This window comes from Dictyostelium discoideum (genome assembly GCF_000004695.1).
Source record: "Dictyostelium discoideum AX4 chromosome 6 chromosome, whole genome shotgun sequence".
NCBI lineage: Eukaryota > Evosea > Eumycetozoa > Dictyosteliales > Dictyosteliaceae > Dictyostelium > Dictyostelium discoideum.
Window position 1 is genome coordinate 933,324 of NC_007092.3, and position 20,941 is coordinate 954,264.

The 20,941-nt window shown below is 19.0% G+C and overlaps 11 protein-coding genes across 11 annotated transcripts; 4 read left to right on the top strand and 7 right to left on the bottom strand.

The window, feature by feature from the left end:
• Window positions 1-118: 118 nt before the first annotated feature.
• DDB_G0291914 (hypothetical protein) lies at window positions 119-543 on the bottom strand (the record flags this gene model as incomplete). The annotated part of the gene is made up of 2 exons (XM_629908.1): window positions 119-172; window positions 247-543. 2 exons carry the CDS (start codon window positions 541-543, stop codon window positions 119-121), a joined length of 351 nt encoding a protein of 116 aa, XP_629910.1.
• A 337-nt stretch (window positions 544-880) lies between these two features.
• Window positions 881-1,183, bottom strand: DDB_G0291932 (hypothetical protein; the record flags this gene model as incomplete). The annotated part of the gene is made up of 1 exon (XM_629909.1): window positions 881-1,183. The coding sequence occupies one exon, from the start codon at window positions 1,181-1,183 to the stop codon at window positions 881-883; it is 303 nt and encodes a 100-aa protein (XP_629911.1).
• A 626-nt stretch (window positions 1,184-1,809) lies between these two features.
• On the bottom strand, window positions 1,810-3,245 carry DDB_G0291946 (hypothetical protein; the record flags this gene model as incomplete). The annotated part of the gene is made up of 3 exons (XM_629910.1): window positions 1,810-2,456; window positions 2,550-3,000; window positions 3,045-3,245. The coding sequence occupies 3 exons, from the start codon at window positions 3,243-3,245 to the stop codon at window positions 1,810-1,812; spliced, it is 1,299 nt and encodes a 432-aa protein (XP_629912.1).
• Window positions 3,246-3,565: 320 nt separating this feature from the next.
• On the bottom strand, window positions 3,566-4,140 carry DDB_G0291948 (hypothetical protein; the record flags this gene model as incomplete). Its single annotated transcript, XM_629911.1, has 3 exons — window positions 3,566-3,633; window positions 3,778-3,901; window positions 4,069-4,140. 3 exons carry the CDS (start codon window positions 4,138-4,140, stop codon window positions 3,566-3,568), a joined length of 264 nt encoding a protein of 87 aa, XP_629913.1.
• A 295-nt stretch (window positions 4,141-4,435) lies between these two features.
• On the bottom strand, window positions 4,436-7,162 carry DDB_G0291934 (hypothetical protein; the record flags this gene model as incomplete). Its single annotated transcript, XM_629912.1, has 1 exon — window positions 4,436-7,162. One exon carries the CDS (start codon window positions 7,160-7,162, stop codon window positions 4,436-4,438), a length of 2,727 nt encoding a protein of 908 aa, XP_629914.1.
• Window positions 7,163-7,397: 235 nt separating this feature from the next.
• Window positions 7,398-9,155, bottom strand: argJ (amino-acid N-acetyltransferase; the record flags this gene model as incomplete). The annotated part of the gene is made up of 4 exons (XM_629913.1): window positions 7,398-8,228; window positions 8,338-8,430; window positions 8,499-8,819; window positions 9,072-9,155. The coding sequence occupies 4 exons, from the start codon at window positions 9,153-9,155 to the stop codon at window positions 7,398-7,400; spliced, it is 1,329 nt and encodes a 442-aa protein (XP_629915.1).
• Window positions 9,156-10,330: 1,175 nt separating this feature from the next.
• On the top strand, window positions 10,331-12,515 carry DDB_G0291918 (hypothetical protein; the record flags this gene model as incomplete). Its single annotated transcript, XM_629914.1, has 3 exons — window positions 10,331-10,491; window positions 10,597-10,687; window positions 10,758-12,515. 3 exons carry the CDS (start codon window positions 10,331-10,333, stop codon window positions 12,513-12,515), a joined length of 2,010 nt encoding a protein of 669 aa, XP_629916.1.
• Window positions 12,516-13,256: 741 nt separating this feature from the next.
• Window positions 13,257-14,636, top strand: DDB_G0291920 (hypothetical protein; the record flags this gene model as incomplete). Its single annotated transcript, XM_629915.1, has 1 exon — window positions 13,257-14,636. The coding sequence occupies one exon, from the start codon at window positions 13,257-13,259 to the stop codon at window positions 14,634-14,636; it is 1,380 nt and encodes a 459-aa protein (XP_629917.1).
• Window positions 14,637-14,730: 94 nt separating this feature from the next.
• DDB_G0291966 (RNA-binding region RNP-1 domain-containing protein) lies at window positions 14,731-16,759 on the bottom strand (the record flags this gene model as incomplete). The annotated part of the gene is made up of 2 exons (XM_001134500.1): window positions 14,731-15,434; window positions 16,525-16,759. 2 exons carry the CDS (start codon window positions 16,757-16,759, stop codon window positions 14,731-14,733), a joined length of 939 nt encoding a protein of 312 aa, XP_001134500.1.
• An 801-nt stretch (window positions 16,760-17,560) lies between these two features.
• taz (tafazzin family protein) lies at window positions 17,561-18,604 on the top strand (the record flags this gene model as incomplete). The annotated part of the gene is made up of 2 exons (XM_629917.1): window positions 17,561-17,929; window positions 18,116-18,604. 2 exons carry the CDS (start codon window positions 17,561-17,563, stop codon window positions 18,602-18,604), a joined length of 858 nt encoding a protein of 285 aa, XP_629919.1.
• A 210-nt stretch (window positions 18,605-18,814) lies between these two features.
• On the top strand, window positions 18,815-20,296 carry DDB_G0291924 (hypothetical protein; the record flags this gene model as incomplete). The annotated part of the gene is made up of 3 exons (XM_629918.1): window positions 18,815-19,706; window positions 19,792-19,834; window positions 20,197-20,296. The coding sequence occupies 3 exons, from the start codon at window positions 18,815-18,817 to the stop codon at window positions 20,294-20,296; spliced, it is 1,035 nt and encodes a 344-aa protein (XP_629920.1).
• Window positions 20,297-20,941: the final 645 nt, after the last annotated feature.

Below are 20,941 nucleotides of genomic sequence, written 5' to 3' on the forward strand. Positions count from 1 at the left end.
ACAAGAAGAAAAAAAAGAAGGGAGTGTCACTAAAAAAATGTTAAAAAATTAATTTAGATAAAAATAACAATTATTTTTATTGAAAAATTTTTTATTTTATTATTAAAAATTTAATAAACTATTTTTTTAATTGTTTTTTTGGAAGGTCTATGTACAAAGTTCCATAAATATTCTAAAAATAAAAAGTGTAAGTTTTTTTTTATTTTTTTATTTTTTTTATTTTTTTAAATAATAGAGATTATTTACATATATATCTTGTAAAAGAGAAATAGTAATGGCACTAATATTATTCATATCATTAAAAAAATTATTTGGATTATCTTGATATTGCAAAATAGTTTGGAAAATTGTTGTTAAAATGTGAGTGATATTTCTTGACATTGTACCATGCTTTTCTCCATCAGGTTTTAAATGGGAAATAATAAATTTTATAATTATTGCAATTACATGAATTATAGATTTCCATTCATCATTAACATTAGAATGAAGAATAGTTTTAATAATAATTATTCCTATATTCTCCCATACTTCAATTCCATCCATTTTTTTTTTTTTTTTTAAAAAAAATTTAACCAACAAATAAAAAAAATAAAAAATAAAAAAATAAAATATAAAAGGTTTATTTATTTATTTATTTATTTATAAATTAAATTACAATTTTATTTTTTCTTTAATTTTTTAATTATTAAAATCGATGGTAATTTTTTTTTTATTTTTAAATAAATCACACCCACTTCAAAGTTTATTTTTAATTTAAGTTTTCAAAAGGGGGGGGGGGGGTTAAAGAATATATTTTAAAATTAAAATTTAGATAAAAAACATAAAATGTATTATTGTAGTGGTTTATATACTTTATTTTTTATTATTATTTTTATTTTGATTATCTTATTAATTGATAATGAACACGTTTTGGTTTTGAACAATATTTTTTGTATAAATATAATGATATTGAACCAATTATTAATAAAATGAAAATTGATACAATTATTACAATTGGGATTGTCCAATTCATATGGTTATTATTATTGTTATTATTATTATTTGAAGTATTATTAATAATAATTGTTGTTGTTGTATTTGGTGAGGTTGAACCATTAATTAATAAACAATAAGGATTGATAGTATTATCAATTAGAATATAACCATTATCACAATAGCATATATACAATCGATCATTTACCATTGAATTTGAATCTAAACTCCAATCAGAAAAAAATGAATAATTACAATTTGCACTTCCACAAACTTTTTCTGCAATTGTTCCAAAACATTGATCAATGTTACAACTTTTACCACTTGATGATAATTTAAAACCACTTTCACAAAAACAATTATTAAATACTTGATTTGTATAATTACATTTTGCGGTACCACACTCACTACAAATTTCATTTCCTTTTGGAAAAAAAAAAAAAAAAAAAAAAAAAAAAAAAAAAATTTACCCCCAAAAAAAAAAAAAAAAAAAAAAAAAAAAAAAAAAAAATCCTTTTATCCTTCCCTAGATTATTGTTAATTAAAATAAATAAAATTATGATATAGTATATTATCATCTTTATAAAATCCATGAATAAAAGAAAAAAAAAAATTAAAAATTAAAAAAAAAAAAAAAAAGTAAAAAAAATAAAAAAAAAAAAAATTAAAAATATTAATAATAAAAATTGTTTAAAAAGGTGTCAATTAAATTATTTATTTATTTTTTTTTGAAAAAACACTAAATAAATTATTTTTTTATTTTTTTTTTATTTTTTTTTATTATAGAATTATAATTCCAATATTTTTTTATTTTATATATTTATTTATTTATTTTATTTATAACAATGGTTGAGAATCTAATGAATTATCATCTTCATCATAATAATAATTATTATTATTTGTTTTTGTTGTAATTGTTTTAGATTTTTTATATTTAAAAAATTTAACATAAATAAACATTGAGATACAAAATATAAATAAAAGACCAATTACTGAAACCATGATTGAGACTGGTATTTTCCATTTTGAAGAATCTGGATTATCTACACAACTTACATCACCATTATCTGAAATGAATAAATGAGTTTTTTCATTTAAACAAACACAATTATCATCTTGACCATCATTTTTGCAATCAGCTGAACCACACATTGTAGAATTTGCACATTCACCTTCTTTTTGACAGTATTTAATAATTTCATTATCAATTTTTTTATTTTGTAAAGTGAAACCTTCATCACAATAACAATAATAAAGTATGTTATAATCAATTCCATTCTCTATAAAGTGATTTGTAGTTAAATTACATTTTGCATAACCACAATCTATTTGAAAATTTTTAATATAACATGTATCAATTTCACATTGCGTACCATTGAATTTATAACCTTCTTTACAAGTACAATTATAACCTTTTACTATATTATCAGTATTTTCACATTCTCCATTCCCACCACATACATTTAAATAACAATAATCTTTATCTATTTAAAAATAAATATAAAATAAAATAAAATAAGTTTTTAAAATAAAATAATAAAATAATAATTAAATAATTTAATAATAAAAATACTTACATTGACATAAGGTACCATAAAAACCCAATGGACATATATCACTACCATAATCCCATGTAAAAACATTAATTGAACCATTCAAACAATTAAATGATGTTGTTGCTGAAGTATGATTTAATTGTATTGAAGTTGAATTGAAGATTGTGGTTGTTGTGATTAAATTTGGTGAATTATTTAGTGAACAAGTGAAAATATTTAAAAAATGATTTTCATTTGTAAATGATAAAATCATTGAATTAAATTCAATTGAATTTTCACCACAATTACCAATTTGATAGAATTGAATTGAATTATCTTGTTTTAATTTACATGAACCCAATGTTAAACTTTTTTTGAAAATTTTTTGATATCCCCATGATAAAGTAATCCAATCAATTGGGCATGGGGAATATATTTTTGAGTTTCCATAAATTTGATTATATTCATAAAAATTTTTATTTTTATTTAAACCCTTTTGGAAAAAAAAAAAAAAAAAAAAAAAAAAAAAAAAAAAACTTTGTCAACAAAAAAAAAAAAAAAAATTAAAAAAAAGTAATAATAAAAAAAGTAATAATTAATATTTACCAATCCACTACCAAAATAAATATTACCTTTGTGACAAATATTTGATAATGAATAATATTCATTTGGGCATGAATATTCTATTGCAGTTGCATAATTAAAAATAATTAAAACTATTAAAATAAATAACTTCATTTTTTTTTTTGAAGAAATAATAATAATAATAATAATAATTTACAAAAAAAAAACAATAAAATAAGAAAAAAATTAACTAAAAAAAAAAAAAAAAAAATAAGAAAAAAAAATACAAAAATGGCCAAAAACGAATAAAAATAAAATATATCAAAAATATAAAAAAAAAAAAAATTTAAAGATATCTAAATAAAAATATAATATGAAATAAATAAAAAAATAAAAATAAAAACTACTACCTATCTAAATGAATATTTAATTTAAATATTTCTTTTTTTTTTATTTTTTATTTTTTTTTTATTTTTTTTTTTTCCTATTTTTATTTATTGTACAACTACATAAATTTTAGTTCCAATTGCTGTGACTATAAATGTTTGTTCTGAAAATGAAACTATATAAATAGGAATTGTTTGTTGTTGTTGTTGTTGTTGTTATTGTTATAATTAGTAAAATTGAACTCCTATTGGTATATATATAACGACTAAAAATAATACTAAATAAACAATTGAATGAAAATAATAATAATAATAAATACCTGTCATTCTTTTAAATTCTTGATTATTTGAAGATGTAATTTTATTGACGTCGTGTAACATTGAAATAATGGTGCTTGCAAATTCTTTATTATTATAGAAACTTTCTTGTAAAATACCTGAAGCCTATATTATTATCACAATCATCATTATCATGATTTATTATGAATATTATAATTTAAAACATATAAGAATATGTCCCGATAAATGAAATTAAGTTAGTAGAAAAAAAAAAAAAAAAAAAAAAAACCCCTAAATATAAGAAAGTTGTGTGTGTAGGATATTATACTTACACTTGAAATTGATCCATCTTGTTCAATAGTTAATGAACCTTTAAAATCTTTTAAAATATCTGGTGCGCTCATTGTATTTATATATATATTATGTTGGAAATGTTATTTTGATTTTAATTTATTTGTTTTTTTTTTTTTTTATGAAAGTTCGATTGAAAAAAAAAAAAAAAAAAATTTAAAAAAAAAAAAAAAAAAAAAAATTTATTTTTATTTTTATTTTTTTTATTTTTTATATTTTTTATTTTTTATTTCACATATTGTGTAACCAAAAAAAAAACAAAATAAAAATAAGAAAAATAAAAAAGAAATAAACAAATAAATTTTAAACTTTTGCACTTTTATTTATTTTTTTTTTTTTTTTTTCTAATTAATTGAATTGAATTTTTAATTTATCATCAAAAAGATTATCATTATTTGATATTGATTTGAAATTATAATTTAATAAAGAAATGATATTTAAAATTTGTTGATTTTTAATATTTGAAATTATTAATGGTTGAAGATTTAAATTAAATTTTTTAATTTGATTTGTATTTTCCATTTTAGTAATTAAATTTGAAATTTCTATATTATATAATTTCAATGAATCAATAAATAAAATTTTATTACCATTATTATTATTATTATTATTATTATTATTATTATTATTATTATTATTATTATTATTATTATTATTACTATTATTATAATTATTAATTTTTAATTTTGAAAACCATAAATTATCTCTATCATGATAATAGTTTTTACTAATATTATCATCTTCACTTAATTTAATTATTGAATAAAAAATTAAATTAATTAAAAGATGATGTTTTATTTCTTGAGAATAATTTTCATTTAATAAAATTAAATTCATATAAAATAAATCTCTAAATTTACAAGAATTGTAAATTATATTTAATATATTATCACAAACCCATTTTGAATCATTTTCAATAACATAACATAATTTTTTAGAAATTTGATAAGGCGAACCAAATTCATTAAAAAATTCTTTTGAATTGAAATTAACCACACTTGAAGGTTTTAAATTACATTCTAAAAATAAATAATTTAATATACTTTCTTTAATATTATAAAAATTATTTAATAATTTAGAAATATTATAATTTTGTTCTATTAAAATTGATGATACTGATGATACTGATGATATTGATGATGGCACTGATGATGATACTGATGATGATGTTGGTTTAAAAAATAATTTTATAAAATTTAAATCATCAATATAAAAATAATATCTAGATTCTAAATTTTTTAAAATTAAATAATGATAAATTAATGGATTATTAATTAAAAATACTTGACTAATTACATGTGAACCAATAAGACTAGGTTGTAAATCACTATAGTTTAAAGGTTTACCACCACTACTTATAATACTATCAATTATTGTTTTAAAAATTATAAAACCTTGATAACCTTCATTTTTTAAATTTGGAATATATCTTATTAAATTTCTAAGTTGGAATGCCGATGGCCATAATGATTTAAAATTACTAAGTATATAATTAAATATTAATAAATTTGAAGTGTTAACAGAGGTTTCTAAAATTGTTATTAACAAATTTGAATTTTTAAATAATGAAATTGATTTTTCAATAAATAAATGCAAAGATTTTAAATCATTAAAAAATAAATCCAAATATTTATAAGTACCAGTATTCATTGAAAAATTTGTAAATTGAATAGTTTTATAATTTTCAAAATTATTAAAAAGGAATTCAACAATTGATAATTTTGAATCGAAATGAATTGGTTTTAAAGAAACTTTATCATTTAATGTTGGTTCATTTGAAATGAAATCTAATACAAATTTCAAATAATTACAATCAAATAATTTCTTTGTAATATTAAAAAATATTAAATCCCAATTTAATTTATGAAATTCAATTTTATTATTATTTTCAATTAAAAATTTAAATTCTTGAAATGTTGGTGAATAATTAAATCTTAATAATGAAATTATAATATTATCATTATTATAATTTATTAAATTAAAATTAAAATTAATAATTTCTAAATTACTATTAATTATTAAACGACTGATATCTTTAGTATTGTTAACGGAAGTACTACTTGTTAAATGGAAACCATTAATTCTAAATTGATTTTGTGATGAATTTGAATTTTTCCAAAAATAATTTAAAATTTGGAAATCCAAAAACTTTGTATTTTGTTGTTTAATGTAAGGTAATGGATAATTTCCATTGAATTGTTTTGATAGGTAATCAGATTTTAAAATGATTTTAGCCAATTCAAGATTAGAGTGAATGAAAGAAATACCAATTAAAAGACAACTTAAATTATCTACAATTTTATCATAGGGTGCTGTGAATGGTAGTTGAAATTTAACTAAATGAATTTCGAGATCAATTAAATAATTTACTAAATAATTTAAATAAACCAAGTTATTACTTTTTAATGATTTAATTAAAACTTCAATCGCTTGAACAAATGTGAGTTCAAAATTGTGATATTTAATTTCATTTTTGAAAATTTCTAAATTATTATCACAATCGATTGAAGTTTTATAACCATCTTTATTAATCATTGGATCGCCACCCCATCTATAAAATTTTGAATATTTTATTGGTTCTCTAAATTCATAAATTTTTTCATTCATTAAGAATTTATAAATTTCTAAATTACCACTTTTTGCTGAACTTTTTAAAACAAATTTTTTAAATATTTGAAATTGAAATTTTGAATTATTATAAACTTTTAAAAATCTATTAAATCCTAATTCTTTATAAGATAATAGTGCTTTAAAATCTTTTTTATCATTAAATTGGAACATTGATACAAATTTCCAATACTTTTCTCTATTAAATATTACAACATTATAATAAAATTCGAATAAATAATCAAATAATTTAAATAATTTTTTTGATAATAATTCTTTAATTGAAAAATCATATGATCTTTTTAATTCTTTTTTAATTTCATAAATTTTATAAAATTCATTTTCATTATTATCATCATCATCATCTAAATATTCAAATCTAACAAATTTAAATATTTTATTTGAAATTACAATATTATTAAAAACTTTTTTATATAATATATAATTATTATTATTGTTATTATTCATTTTATTTATAATGTTTAAAATAAAAAAAATAAAAAAATAAAAAAATTTGATAAAAATCTATTTGAGTGAAAAAAAAAAAAAAAAAAAAAAAAATCTAAAAAAAAAAAAATAAGAAATAAATAAGAAAAAAAAAAAAAAGATAAAACAATTATCTTCTATAAATTTTTTAATTTTATTTAATTTTATTTTATTATTTTTTTTTTATTATTATTATTATTTATTATTATTATTATTATTAAGTTCTATAATGAGAATTTGCTTTAACATAATCAACTGTTAAATCACAAGTCCACATAGTATAATTTTGATTACCATTATTTAAATCAACAATTATACTAATATCTTTATTTGATAATAATTTGGCAGCTTTTTCATCATCTTTTGGAGTTGGTTGACCATCTTTAAGGAATTGCATTGCAATGAGAGGATCATTCTTTTGACCGATACCAATATTATCACCATAACCAGATGCGAACCACATTGAAATATTTGAAGGTACAACACCATCAGCACCACTATAACCAACAGCGGCTAAAACTCTACCCCAATTTGCATCTTCACCATACATTGCTGTCTTTACCAATGAAGAGGTTGCAATTGAATTTGCAATGATTTTACCATCCTTTTCGGTTTTAGCACCTCTAACTACCACACTGATGAACTTGGTTGCACCTTCAGCATCTCTGACGATCATTTGAGCCAATTCAGTTGCACATTCTCTCATTGCTTTCTCTAATAATAAATACTCTTTGGAATTGGTTGAATCAATTCTCTTGTTACCTGCCAAACCATTTGAAAATACTGCAACCGTATCATTGGTACTCATATCACCATCAACATTAATACTATTGAATGAATAATCAATTGAATGTTTTAATGCACTCTTTAATGCTTCCTCACTAATATCTGCATCTGTACAAAGTGTACATAACATTGTTGCCATATTTGGATGAATCATACCTGCTCCTTTGCAAATACCTGTAATATTAACTTGTTTACCTTGAATTTCAATTTGTTTTTGAACTAATTTTGGTACTTTATCTGTTGTCATAATTGCTTTTGCTGCCTTTGAAAAAAAAATAAAAAAAAATAAAAAAAATTATTAATAATAAATATATATATATATATATATATATATATATATATATATATATAATTTATAATTAAATACATACTGATAACCAATCATCTTTTAAATTTTCAGATGCTTTTGTAATACCAAGTTCAACTTTTTTCATATCTAATTGTTGACCAATAATACCAGTTGACTTTAATAATAAAAATAAAAGTTAATAATTAATTTATAAATTTTAAATATATATAAATATTTACTTACCATTACTAATGATTGTTGTTTTGCATTTACCAATTTTGAAGATAAAAAAGACATTGTTTGAGCATTTTTTTCACCTTCTGGACCTGTACAAGCATTAGCACCACCACTATTTATAATTAAAGATTGGAAACCAGTGTTTTTATGTTTCTCTATTAATGACTTGCTTAATAAAACTGGTGCTGCTTTAACTTTATTCTCTGTAAATACTGCTGCAACATTACATTCTTTCTCTGAATGAATTAAACAAATATCTAATGCTCCACTCTTTTTTAATCCGCATGCATATGTACCAGTTTTAAATCCTTTTGGTGATGTTGTTGTCTTTTTTTATTTTTTTTTTTTTTTTATTTTTTTTTTTTTTTAATCCCAAATAAAAAAAAATAAAAAAATAAATAAATAAATAAATAAATAAATAAATAAATTTTTATTTTATTATTGTTATTATTTTTGATAATAAATAAGTTTTATTATTATTTTTATTATATATTTTAAAATAAAATTTACAAAATAATTTTTTGAAATAAAATAAATAAAATAAAATAAAATAAAAATAAATGATTTTCAACAATTTACATTTTTTATAGTACTATAATGTCTTAAAAAAGAAGTAGTTGTTGAGTTTTGAAATAATTTTTTATTAACTATATTTGAAAACATGTTTTTTTTTTTTTTTTTTTTTATATTATATTATTGTTTTTATTTTTTTTTTTTTTTTATTTTTTTTTTTTTTTTTTATATGAAAACTTGAAGTTATGTGTATTGAATTAATAATTTTTTAAAAAAAAAAAAAAAAAAAAAAAAAATGTGAAAAAAAAAAAAAGTAAAAAATAAAAAAAAAAAAAAAAAAGATTAGTGGAAGTGCGATAAAAAAAATATCAATGGACCAGAAAAGCCAATTTTATTTTTTTTTTATTTTTTTTTTATTTTTTTTTATTTTTTTTTATATAAGAAAATAAAAATATAAAAAAATAAAAAAATTTAAAAAAATTTAAAAAAATCTTCAATTATTTGTCACTTGTGCAATAAGCCGTGTGCGGCTTCATCGCCGAAATTTTTTCAAAAACCAAATTTTTTTTTTTACTTTTGTTTATACAAATATTTCCATTAAATTTTTAATTTGGTTTTTAATTTTTTTATTCCAAACCAATAATAAAATAAAATTAAAAAAAAAAAAAAAATAATAGAAAAAATAAAAAATAAAAATATAATCACAAAAATTACAATCATTTGAATCGCAATCACAAATACCGACATCAAAAAATTTGTTTCTTTTTTTTTTTTTTTTTTTTTTTTTTTTTTTATTTAATAAAAAAAAAAATATAAAATAAAATAATCAACTTATAATTTTAAGGTTATTATTTTTTGGTAAAAGCCGAAAATGAAAAAAAAAATAAAAAATAAAAAATTATTGTTTATTTCACAGAAAAAAAATTGCATGATCATTTTTTTTTTTTTAGAAAAGTGAAAAAGACAATAAAAAAATGAAAAAATAAAAAAATAAAAATAAAAAAAAACAAATTAAAATAATTAAAATAATTAATTACAAAAAATGTTAAATTTGCATTTTTTTTAATTTTGTAAGATTTACCTAAAAAATCAACATTGGCCTCCCAAAAATTAAATAATTTTCAAAAAAAAAAAAAAATAATAATTAAAAAAAATTAAAATTTATTTTTTTATTTTTTTTTTTTCGAGCAATAAAATTTTTTTTTTTTTATTTTTTTTTTAATAGATGTGTGACATCATACCATTTTATTTTTCATTTCACTTTTTTTTGTAAAAATTTGTATATATAAAAAAAAAAATCAAACAAAATAATAATATAAATAAAAATGAGTAATCAAAGAGTTTTATATTGGCCAGAGACCTATAATAATATAAAAGAACTTGGTAGAGGTGTTAGTGGTGTTGTTTATAAAGCATCACATAAGAAAACAGGTCAAATTGTAGCTATAAAATTAGTTGATATGAAACAAAGTAAAATTTCAACAGAGTATGTTTTCAATTAAAAAAAATAAAAATAATTATAAAATAAAAAAAAAGTTAAAAATAATAATAATAATAAAAAAAAAAAAAAATATATATATATATATTTTAGACAAATTCAAGGTGAAATTAGAGCATTATTAACATTAAATCCAGAGAATGAAAGAACACATATAAATATTATAAAATTAATTCAATGTTTTGTAAGTACCTAATATAATTTAAATTTTAAAATTTAATATAAAAAAATCCAAATTTTAATTTTTTTTTAAGATACATAAAACTACAGCAATTTTTATATTAGAATATGTTGATGGTGGAACATTAGAAGATTTTATGTATAGTTTTGAAAGAGGTATGCCATTATCATTAATAAGTCATTGTTTATATCAATCAGTGAATGCAATTGAATATATGAATTCAAAGAAATGTTCACATCGTGATATTAAACCGGCAAATATATTAATGTTAAGAAATCGTAAACCAAAATTAAAACAGCAGAGTGAACAACAACAACAAGAGGATGGTGGATATATTAGATATAGTGGACAATTTCAATTGGAACCATCATCACAAGAGAATAATAATTATCAATTTGATCCAGACGAATTACCAATTCTTAAAGTTACAGATTATGGGTACGCATCGATTAGTGGTAATGATAGTGCAGAGATTCATTCGACATTGGCAGGCTCACCACTTTATATGGCACCAGAGATTATACATATTATATTATCACCCTTTTTAGAGCCTGGTACTGGTAAACTATCAGCTGACAGTTCCGAAGGTTACAATCCTTTGTTAGTCGATGTTTGGGCAATTGGTGCAGTAGCATTCAGATTAATAACGGGTGATGATTTAATTAGTGTAATCTTTCCAAATTTAAATCAAACTACTGTTTTAGCTGCTTTGGTTAATTTAGCGAAAATGATCGATAATGGTGATTTCCAAAAGGGTTTAGATAGTATACCCAATGAAATTCGTAAATATGGTCTTGTTGATCCTGATATTGAATTGGGTATTTCTTTTATCACATCTTTACTTCAATTAGATCCAAAGAAAAGATTGCCATTAAAAGAAACTTTAAATCATCCTTTCCTTGCAAAAGGTAAATTATCTTTTACTCAAACTTTAAACCAACATTATAAAGATAATAAAGATGTTTTAGGTTCAATTGTACCTTCAGATATTTCAAATTTTTTAAATCAAAATCAACAACAACAACAACAACAACAAAAATCATTTTCAACTTCATCATTACCACAAGTTAATCATAATAATGATACTAATAATAATAATAATAATAATAATAATAATAATAATAATAATAATAATAATAATAATAATAATAATAATAATAATAATAATAATGAAAAAGATAAAGATAATCAATCAAATAATTCATCATCATCTTCTTCATCATCATCACCACCATCACCAACAATTTCAAAATCATCACCATCATCATTATCATCATCATTATCACCATCATCATCAACTGATGATTTACCAAAAGCAATGAAATGGTCATCATCAGTTAAACCACCTAAGAAATCAAATTTTGCTCCAACCTTTTTATCACATCAAAGAAGTGATAAGATAACCTTATTTCCAAAACTTTTACCACCACCAACTAAAGATGCACCACCATTAGAAACAATGAATTGGAGAAGTCCACCAGTTGAAGTTGGTGATAGTATCACTTGGACAACATTAACACAAGATGCTATATTTCAAGTTCAATTTAGTGTTTTAACTTCATTCCTAAAGGTAATCTCTGCTTCAAATTCTTATCAATTCCGTATTATCACCTCTTTAACAAAGGTACCATTAGAAATCGCTGTTTCAAATCATAAAGATACTATCCTTTATATGTATAATATTGTAAAATCAGTTATTGCACCTCAATTAATTTCACTTTCCAATGCTTTCGATGAAAATTCAATTCGTTCTGTATTAGCTGCTATCCTTTATCAAATTGGTACTGAAACTGAACAAGCTGAAATTGCAAATTGTTGGACTTTAGTTTAAAAAAAAAAAATAAATAAATAAAAAAAAAGAAATAAATAAAAAAAAAGAAATAAATAAACATTTAAAAAATAAAAAAAAGTAATAATAATATTTTAAATAATAAAATGAAAAAAAAAAGATTTTAAACTTTAAATTTTCTTAATTGTTTAATTCTATTTGATAGAATTATTAAAAACTAATTTAAAAATATCTTTATTTTTTTTTTTTTTTTTTTTTAAAAAAACACAATATTTACTTTAACCTAACTGTTTGCTTCTGCTGTTGGCTTGTTTCTTTTTCTTTTGTTTTTCAAATTTTTTTTTTTTTTTTTTTTTTTTTTTTTGGGCTTCTATATGAAGAATTTACAAAATGAATTGGAGGAGTGCAGCATTTACAACCCTTTGAGACAATGATCTTTATTTTCAACTTTACAATTTTTCCTAAACAACTAAGATGATCTTTCCTTTCATGCTTTTTTTTTGTATAACACTAATACCTCTCGATAGAATGTTCAACCATTTAAATGTATGCATATAAATTTTTGATTTTTTCTTTTATAACTTTCCATTTTTTTTCCATTTTTTTTCTCACATTTTTTTTTAATTTTGCCTTAATAAAATGTATTTAATTAAAAAAAGTCTCTTTTTTAATGTCATTTTTAACTTTTTTTAATAATAATAATTATAAAAACTAATGAATTCAAAAACACTCTAAAATTCAATTATTTTGTTTGGAAAAACCAATTTTGTTTGAAAAAAAAAAATGATTAAAAAAGAATTATCAAATTATATTCAAAATTATATAATAAAAATTATAGTCAAATATATAAATTCAGAAAAAAGTAGATTGGATGATAATCAATTTAAAGATTATAATAAATTTAAAAATAAAATTGAAAAATTAATAGAATCAATAGCATTGGTTTGTTGGAGATGGTTTGAAAATGTTTCAAAAAATTTAAATGTTTCAATTGATTATGATTGTTTAAAAAACAATAATGATAATAATAATAATAAAGAAAAATATTTAATTATTAAACCAAATAATATTAATATTTTAAAGATTAGTAGAGAAAAATTTTCATTTATTCAAGGTAATTCCAATTTTTTTATTCCACCAAAAAGAAAATATTTAATTGAATTGGAACAATTTTTAAAAGAATTAAATGATAATATTAAATTATTAAAAAATTTAAATCAAATTTTAATTGATAATAATGATTTTGGTATAAATATAAATAATGAATATAAAAGTTTTGAAAAAAGTTTATTATATTTATTAATTAAAAGAATTAAAAGATATAAAATATTAAATAAAAATAGTAGTAATTGTAATGAAGAAATTAAAATTGAAATTAAAATTGGATTATCATTATTAACACCATTAATGATTATAAAACCACTATTAAATGATTTAATAATAGTTAATGGTGGTGGTGATTCAATTATTAATGAAAATGATTTAAAATCAATTAATTTTATTGAAAAGATTTCAAATAAAAATTTAGATAATTCAGTATCTGATAGTTTTAAATCAAATGAATTAAAAGTTATTTTAACAAATATTTCAAAAATTAATTCTATTGAAGTTTATAATATTAATGAATTATCATTAAAATCAATGTCAAATTATTATAAATCAATTAATAATATTAATATAATTGATCAAGTTTATGAAATTATAAAAATTCAACAATTATTAAAAGCAATACCAAATTTAAAGAAATTTGAATTTTCATTTTGTTATACAATGTTTTATTATTACTTTTCAAATGGTAATTCAAATTTCCTTTGTAATTGTACGGAAACTAATAATGATAGTTTAAATGAATTTAATGAAAATTGGAATTTTATTAAAAATTATATTATAAATAGTAATTGTTTAATTGAATTATCAATTCAAAGTCAATGTGATATTAATGGTAAAAATGGTGATTTTTTAAATCCTTCATTTTTATTAAAAAATGATCATTATTTTATAAATTCTTTTATTTCAATTTTAAATTTAAATAATTCAATTAAAAATTTAAAAATTTCAATTTTAGATAATAATCAAAATAATAATATTATTCTTTCAATTTTAAATAATAATAATAATAATAATAATAATATTAAAAAAATAAATAACTTAAAAATAAATTAAAACATTATTACATTTTTATATTTTATATAATTAATTATTTTATTATTTTATTATTTTATTATTATTTTTTATTTTATTATTATTATTATTATTTTTAATTTGAATTTGATCTTGATCTTGATCTTGATCTTTCTCTTGATCTTCCATTACCATTTGCATTATTACCAGAGTCAGCAGAAGCAGCATCGCCAGCTGCAATTCTTTCTTTAGAGAGTGAAGAATCTCTCTTTTTTTCTTTTTTTAGAGATCTTGAACGATCTCTTGAACGATCTCTACTTCTATCTCTTGAACGATCTCTTCTACTACTATAACGACTACCACCACCATTTGATCTTGAACGATCTCTACTTCTATCTCTACTATTATTTCTTCTTCTATCTCTACTAGTGTCTCTTATTATATTACCACCATCTCTTGAACGATCTCTACTTCTATCTCTAGAACGATCTCTTGAGGTATCTCTATTTCTTCTGGCATCTCTTGATCTATCTCTACTTCTATCTCTTGATCTTTCTCTTCTACCATCTCTTGATCTATCTCTACTTCTGTCTCTACGATCTCTTCTTCTATCTCTTCTATCTCTAGAACGATCTCTAGAACGGTCTCTTGAACGATCTCTAGAACGATCCCTTGATCTATCTCTACGATCCCATGATGGTGATCTATATCTTCTTGATCTTCTATCTCTTGAATGTGAACGACTTAGGGATCTATCTCTTGATCTTTTCTTTCCACCATTTGGACAACTTTTTATCCAATGACCTTCTTGACCACATGCAAAACATTTATTATTATCAGCTATTTATTTTTTTTTTTTTTTTTCACAGTAATAATAAAATAAAAAATCAGTAAATAATAATAATAATAATAATAATAATAATAATAATAATAATAATAATAATAATAATAATAATAATAATAATAATAATAATAATAATAGTTTTTTTTTTTTTTTTTTTTAATTTATTTATTTATTTTAAATTTTATAAAAAAAATAGCAAATATAGGTTTAAGAATGGACACAAAAGAAGCAAAAACATAAAGAAAAAGATGAATTATGTTGAATGGCATATAGCAATTAGCAATAAATAACACAAACGGTGGAGAGGTGGGAAAGGATGAAGTGAGCACAAAGGAAGGAAAAAGAGTGAAAAAGGGAAAAGGAGAGAGTGAGACACACAAGACACAAGGTGACTAATGATAATTAATTATCAAATAGTAGTGGATGAGCCATCATGAATGAAATGAATGCCTAAAATGACCAATCTTGGGGGTTTTTTTTTTTTTTTTTTTTCTTTTGAAATTAACCAAAAAATTGTAAAAAAAAAAAAAAAAAAAAAAAAGGTTCTGGCTCTGCTTAATGACCCATTGGAATGATCGGAGAATTAAGAGGCAACTTTTTTTTTTTTTTTTTTTTTTCTGGGCTTTTTTTCTTGGAAAAAAAAAAAACGGATCTGAAGCGTGATTTAACCGACAAAAATGGAAACGGGAATTCTTAATTTTTTAATTTTTTAATTTTTTTTCCCCTCTTTTTAAAAATAAAAAAATAAAAAAATTACCTAGAAAAGCAAGGCAAGTAGCAAACTTCTAGGGGGGGCATGAAATAAATTTAGTCAACAGCAAAACATGTCTGTCCCACAAACAAAATTTTTTTTTTTTTTTTCCTTTTTTTTTTTTTTTTTTTTTTTTTTCTAAAAACAAAGTGTGGTGGGGTGGGGTGATTTTTTTTTTTTTTTTTTTCCCAATGAAAAATACAAAAATATTGAGATTTTTATAATTTGAAAAAGAGAGAAAAAGAGAGAGAAAAAAAAAAAAAAAAAAAAAAAAAAAAAAAAAATAGATGCAGATTGTTAATATAAAGAAAAATAATAAAAAAATAAAAACTTACCATTTTTACCACCTTTTGCCCATTCAACTGAAATTTTACTATTTAATAAGGTTGTACCATTTAATGCTTTTAAAGCATCATCTGCATCTCTTCTTTCTTTATATTCAACGAAAGCATAACATCTTCCGTTTGTTTTCTTTACATCATTTCTAGTAATTGTACCATATTTTGAAAAATGGTCATTTAAATTTTTTTGGGTGGTTTCGACTGATAATCTACCTATGTATAATGACATATTTACTATTTATATTTATATTTATTATTTTTATTATTATATATGTTTTTATATAATATTTATACTTTTAATATTTAAAAAAAAAAAAAAAAAAAAAAAAAAAATTAAAATAAAGCCCGCACTAATATATAAGAATTTTTTTTTATTTTTTTTTTTTTTTTAATGTATATCCACAAAAAGTTGTTTTTTTATTTTATTTTTTATAAATTATTTTATTAATTATTTACAATTATATTACAATGTCAATTTAATTCGTTTTTTTTTTTTTTTTTCTGTTTATTTTTTATTTTTTATTTTTTAATATATCTTGTTATGCTATTTTAGAGGTGTGTGGGTGAGTGGAAAAAAAAAAAAAAAAAAAAATAAAAAAATTTATAAAAAAAAATGAAAAAAAAAAAAATAAAAAAGAAAAAAAAAAGAAAAAAATAAAAAAAAAAAAAAAAAAAAGAAAAAAAAATTAAAAAAAATTTTAAAAAAAAAAAAAAAAAAAAAAAAATCAAACAAAAATGATGTTTTAATTATTTGTTATTTTATTTATTTACTTTTATTATTATTATAATTATAATTAGAAACAATTGTAATTGTATAATTTATTTTAATTTTTTTTTTTTTTTTTTTCATATTTTTTAATTATTTTATTTTATTTTTTTTTTAAAATTTTTTTTTTCAATCGAACGAAGAAATTTTTTTGATATATTTATTTTTTTTTAAATTTTTTTTTTCTTTTTCAAAACAAATGATTAAAAATAAAAATAAAAAATAAAAAAATATAAAAAATAAAAAAAAATAAAAAATAAATAAATGGATAGTAACAATAGTAATAATAATAATAAAAATCTAAAACAAATATGTGATATACCAAAACCTCAATTTTTAAGTAAAGGAGTTTTTACATTAGTTGGAGTATTATGTAAATTTTGGATATCAATGAATACGGTCACAACATCAGGTATTGATAAATTAGTAAATGAAATTGATAAAACTCACCAATTAAAAAGACCAATGATAACAATTGCAAATCATTCGTCAAATTTAGATGATCCATTATTATGGGGTGTTTTACCAAATCGTATTTTAATGGATCCATCAAAACAACGTTGGACATTAGGTGCTTCAAATATTTTATTTACAAATTGGTTTTATTCTAAATTTTTTTCATTAGGTAAATGTGTAAGTTTTTACATTAATATTATTATAAAAATTAAATGAAATTTCATTGATTTTTATTTCTTTTATTTTTTATTTTTTATTTTTTTTTTTGAGAAATTTTACTAAAATATCTTTTTTTTTTTTTATTTTTTTTTATTTTTATTTTTTTTTTTTTATTTTTATTTTAAATTTATCAAAATAAAATAGATTAAAATTGTTAGAGGTGATGGAATTTATCAAGATGGTATGAATGAATCAATTGATAGATTATCAGAAGGACAATGGTTACATATATTTCCAGAAGGTAGAATTAGTCAACAAACTCAATTATTATATTTTAAATGGGGTCTTGGTAGATTAGTTGGTGAATGTTATAGAAGAACCGGTGTTGTACCATTAGTTGTACCAATTTATCATCAAGGTATGGAGAAATCAATGCCATTAGCAAAATTACCAATACCAAGAGTTGGTATAAATTTAGATATTAAAGTTGGTGATAATATTTATTGTGATCAAGTAATTTCGAAATATATTGATGATAATAAAATATCTGATCTCACCGATTACCTTTCACAAGATGATAAAAAACGAAAAGATTTTTATAAAACAATTACGCTTCATATTGAAGATGAATATCAAAAAATTATACCCCCAACCAATAGAGGTCGTTTTTCTCATCCAACAATTAAAGATTAAAAATAAAATTAAAATTAAAATTAATAATGAAAATAATAAAATTAAAAAAAAAAAAAAAAAAAAAGATATTTTAATCTATGGTTTGAAAATAAAAATAAAAATAATTATTTCAAAAAAAAAAAAAAAAAAAAAAAAAAAAAAAAAAAAAAAAAAAAAACACGATTTTTTTTTTTTTTTTTTTTTTTTTTTTGAATTTTATTTTATTTACCAATGCAATCTTTTATTCCAAAATTTTGGGAAAATACAAATAATAATAATAATGATATAATTAATAAAGAAATAAATGTAGATAATAGGAATAGTAATAATAATAATAATAATAATAATAATAATAATAATAATAATAATAATAATAATAATAATAATAATAATAATAATAATAATAATAATGAAAATTTACAAAATAATTTAAATGTTAATGTTTTAACTATATTAAGAAAATATCAAAAAATTTTCAATGAAATTGAAACGTTAATATCAAGTTGGGAATATTCAGAGAATAATTTATTTATAGTTTTTAAAAATATTTTATCATTTTTAGAAAGATATAATATATTAATAAATACATCCACAATATCAACAATAAATTCAAATGAAATTGATTTAAATAATGACTCAAATGGTATAAGAATTGATTATTTTAGATTATTTAAAGATTCAAATAATAATAATAATAATAATAATTCTATAGAATTTGAATTAAAATTAAAAATAATTGATAAATTAGAAGAATCAATGATATCATTAGATGAATATCAAAGAGAAATGAAAAAAGTTATAGAAAAATTTGATTCGTTTAAAATTGAAATTGACCAATATTGGGAAACAAATATTTTTTCTTTAAAATCATTATCAACAACGACAACAACAACAATTGATAAAAATATATATATAAAAATAAATGAATTAAATCAAGGAAGTTTTTCAAATTCACCAATAACACAAATTGATCAATGGTTTCATTTTATTGTTAATCAATTTAAATTAGAATTTCAAAGAAGAGATGGTTTATTAAAAAATTTAGAATATAATAAACCAATTAAACAATTAAACTCAATTTTTGAAAATTATGAAAAAAATACCAATTTTTCTTTAAATAATAGTATGTTTAGAAAAAAAAAAAAAAAAAAAAAAAAAAAAAATCATTTTCTTAACTAATTATTATTATTTTTTTTTTCTATTTTTAGTTAGGGAAATAATACCAAAAGTTAATGGAGTTATAAAAGAAATGTAAATAAAATAAAACAAAATAAAAAACTATTATAAATTTTATATCTTTTTTTTTATTTTTATTTTTATTTTTATTTTTTAATCAAATTATTAAATTAATTGGTTTTTTTTTTTTAAATTTAAATGGTGTTATTTCATTTTATTACATGAATTAATACTATCCTTTATTTGGTGTTTCCTAATTGTGTTCCACTAACAAAAAACTAGGAGAAAGAAAAAGTAAAAATTGTCAAGAAAAAAAGAAAAAATAAAAAATAAAATAAGATAAATATTTATAAAAACAATTTTATATATATTTTTTTTTTAATTACGTTATTATATTTAATTTATTTTTTATTTTTATTTATTTTTATTTTAAAAAGCAAGAAAGCTGGAATGCTGCAAAAAAAGCTTACCCTTTTTTTTAAACACCAATTTAACTTTTGGTGCTTTTTTGCAATTGTTGTGAAAATATCTTTTTAATAATACTAAAAATAATTTTTTTTTTTTATTTGATTGATCAATTGTGTTTGTTATAATTTTTTTTTTTCTAATTTTAAATCGTTTCCACTGAATACATAGTTTTTTTTTCTCATAATATATTTTTTTTTATTTTCTTTTATTTTCTAATTTTAAAATCCCCATGATACTTATTTTTTTTAATTTTTTTTTTATTATTTTTCTATTTAAAACCTAAAATTTTTTTTTTCTTTAATTTTGTTTTCATTTTTAAAAATTATATTGGTTTTTATTTATTAGTTTTAAATTTTCAATTATAAGTATTATTTAATATTATAAATTTTTCTTTTTATATATTAATTATTTTTTTTTTTTTTCAATTTTAAAATTGAACAAATTTGTCCAATTCCGTACTGTATCAATTCTAATCATTTTTAAAGCTCTGCTTGAACTCTCGGTTTCATTTTCACAATTAATATGGCACATCAACCCCCAATTAAACAGGCTTACGCCCACTACTCTGTACCACATTATCAGTATTTCAATGGCCATGAAAGAGTTTTTGTGTAATTATTATGACGGATTAGATAAAAGAACATTGAAACTGAAATTGAAATCCATCTTGATAATATACATATTTTGGATATCCTAAATATGTTTATTATCAAG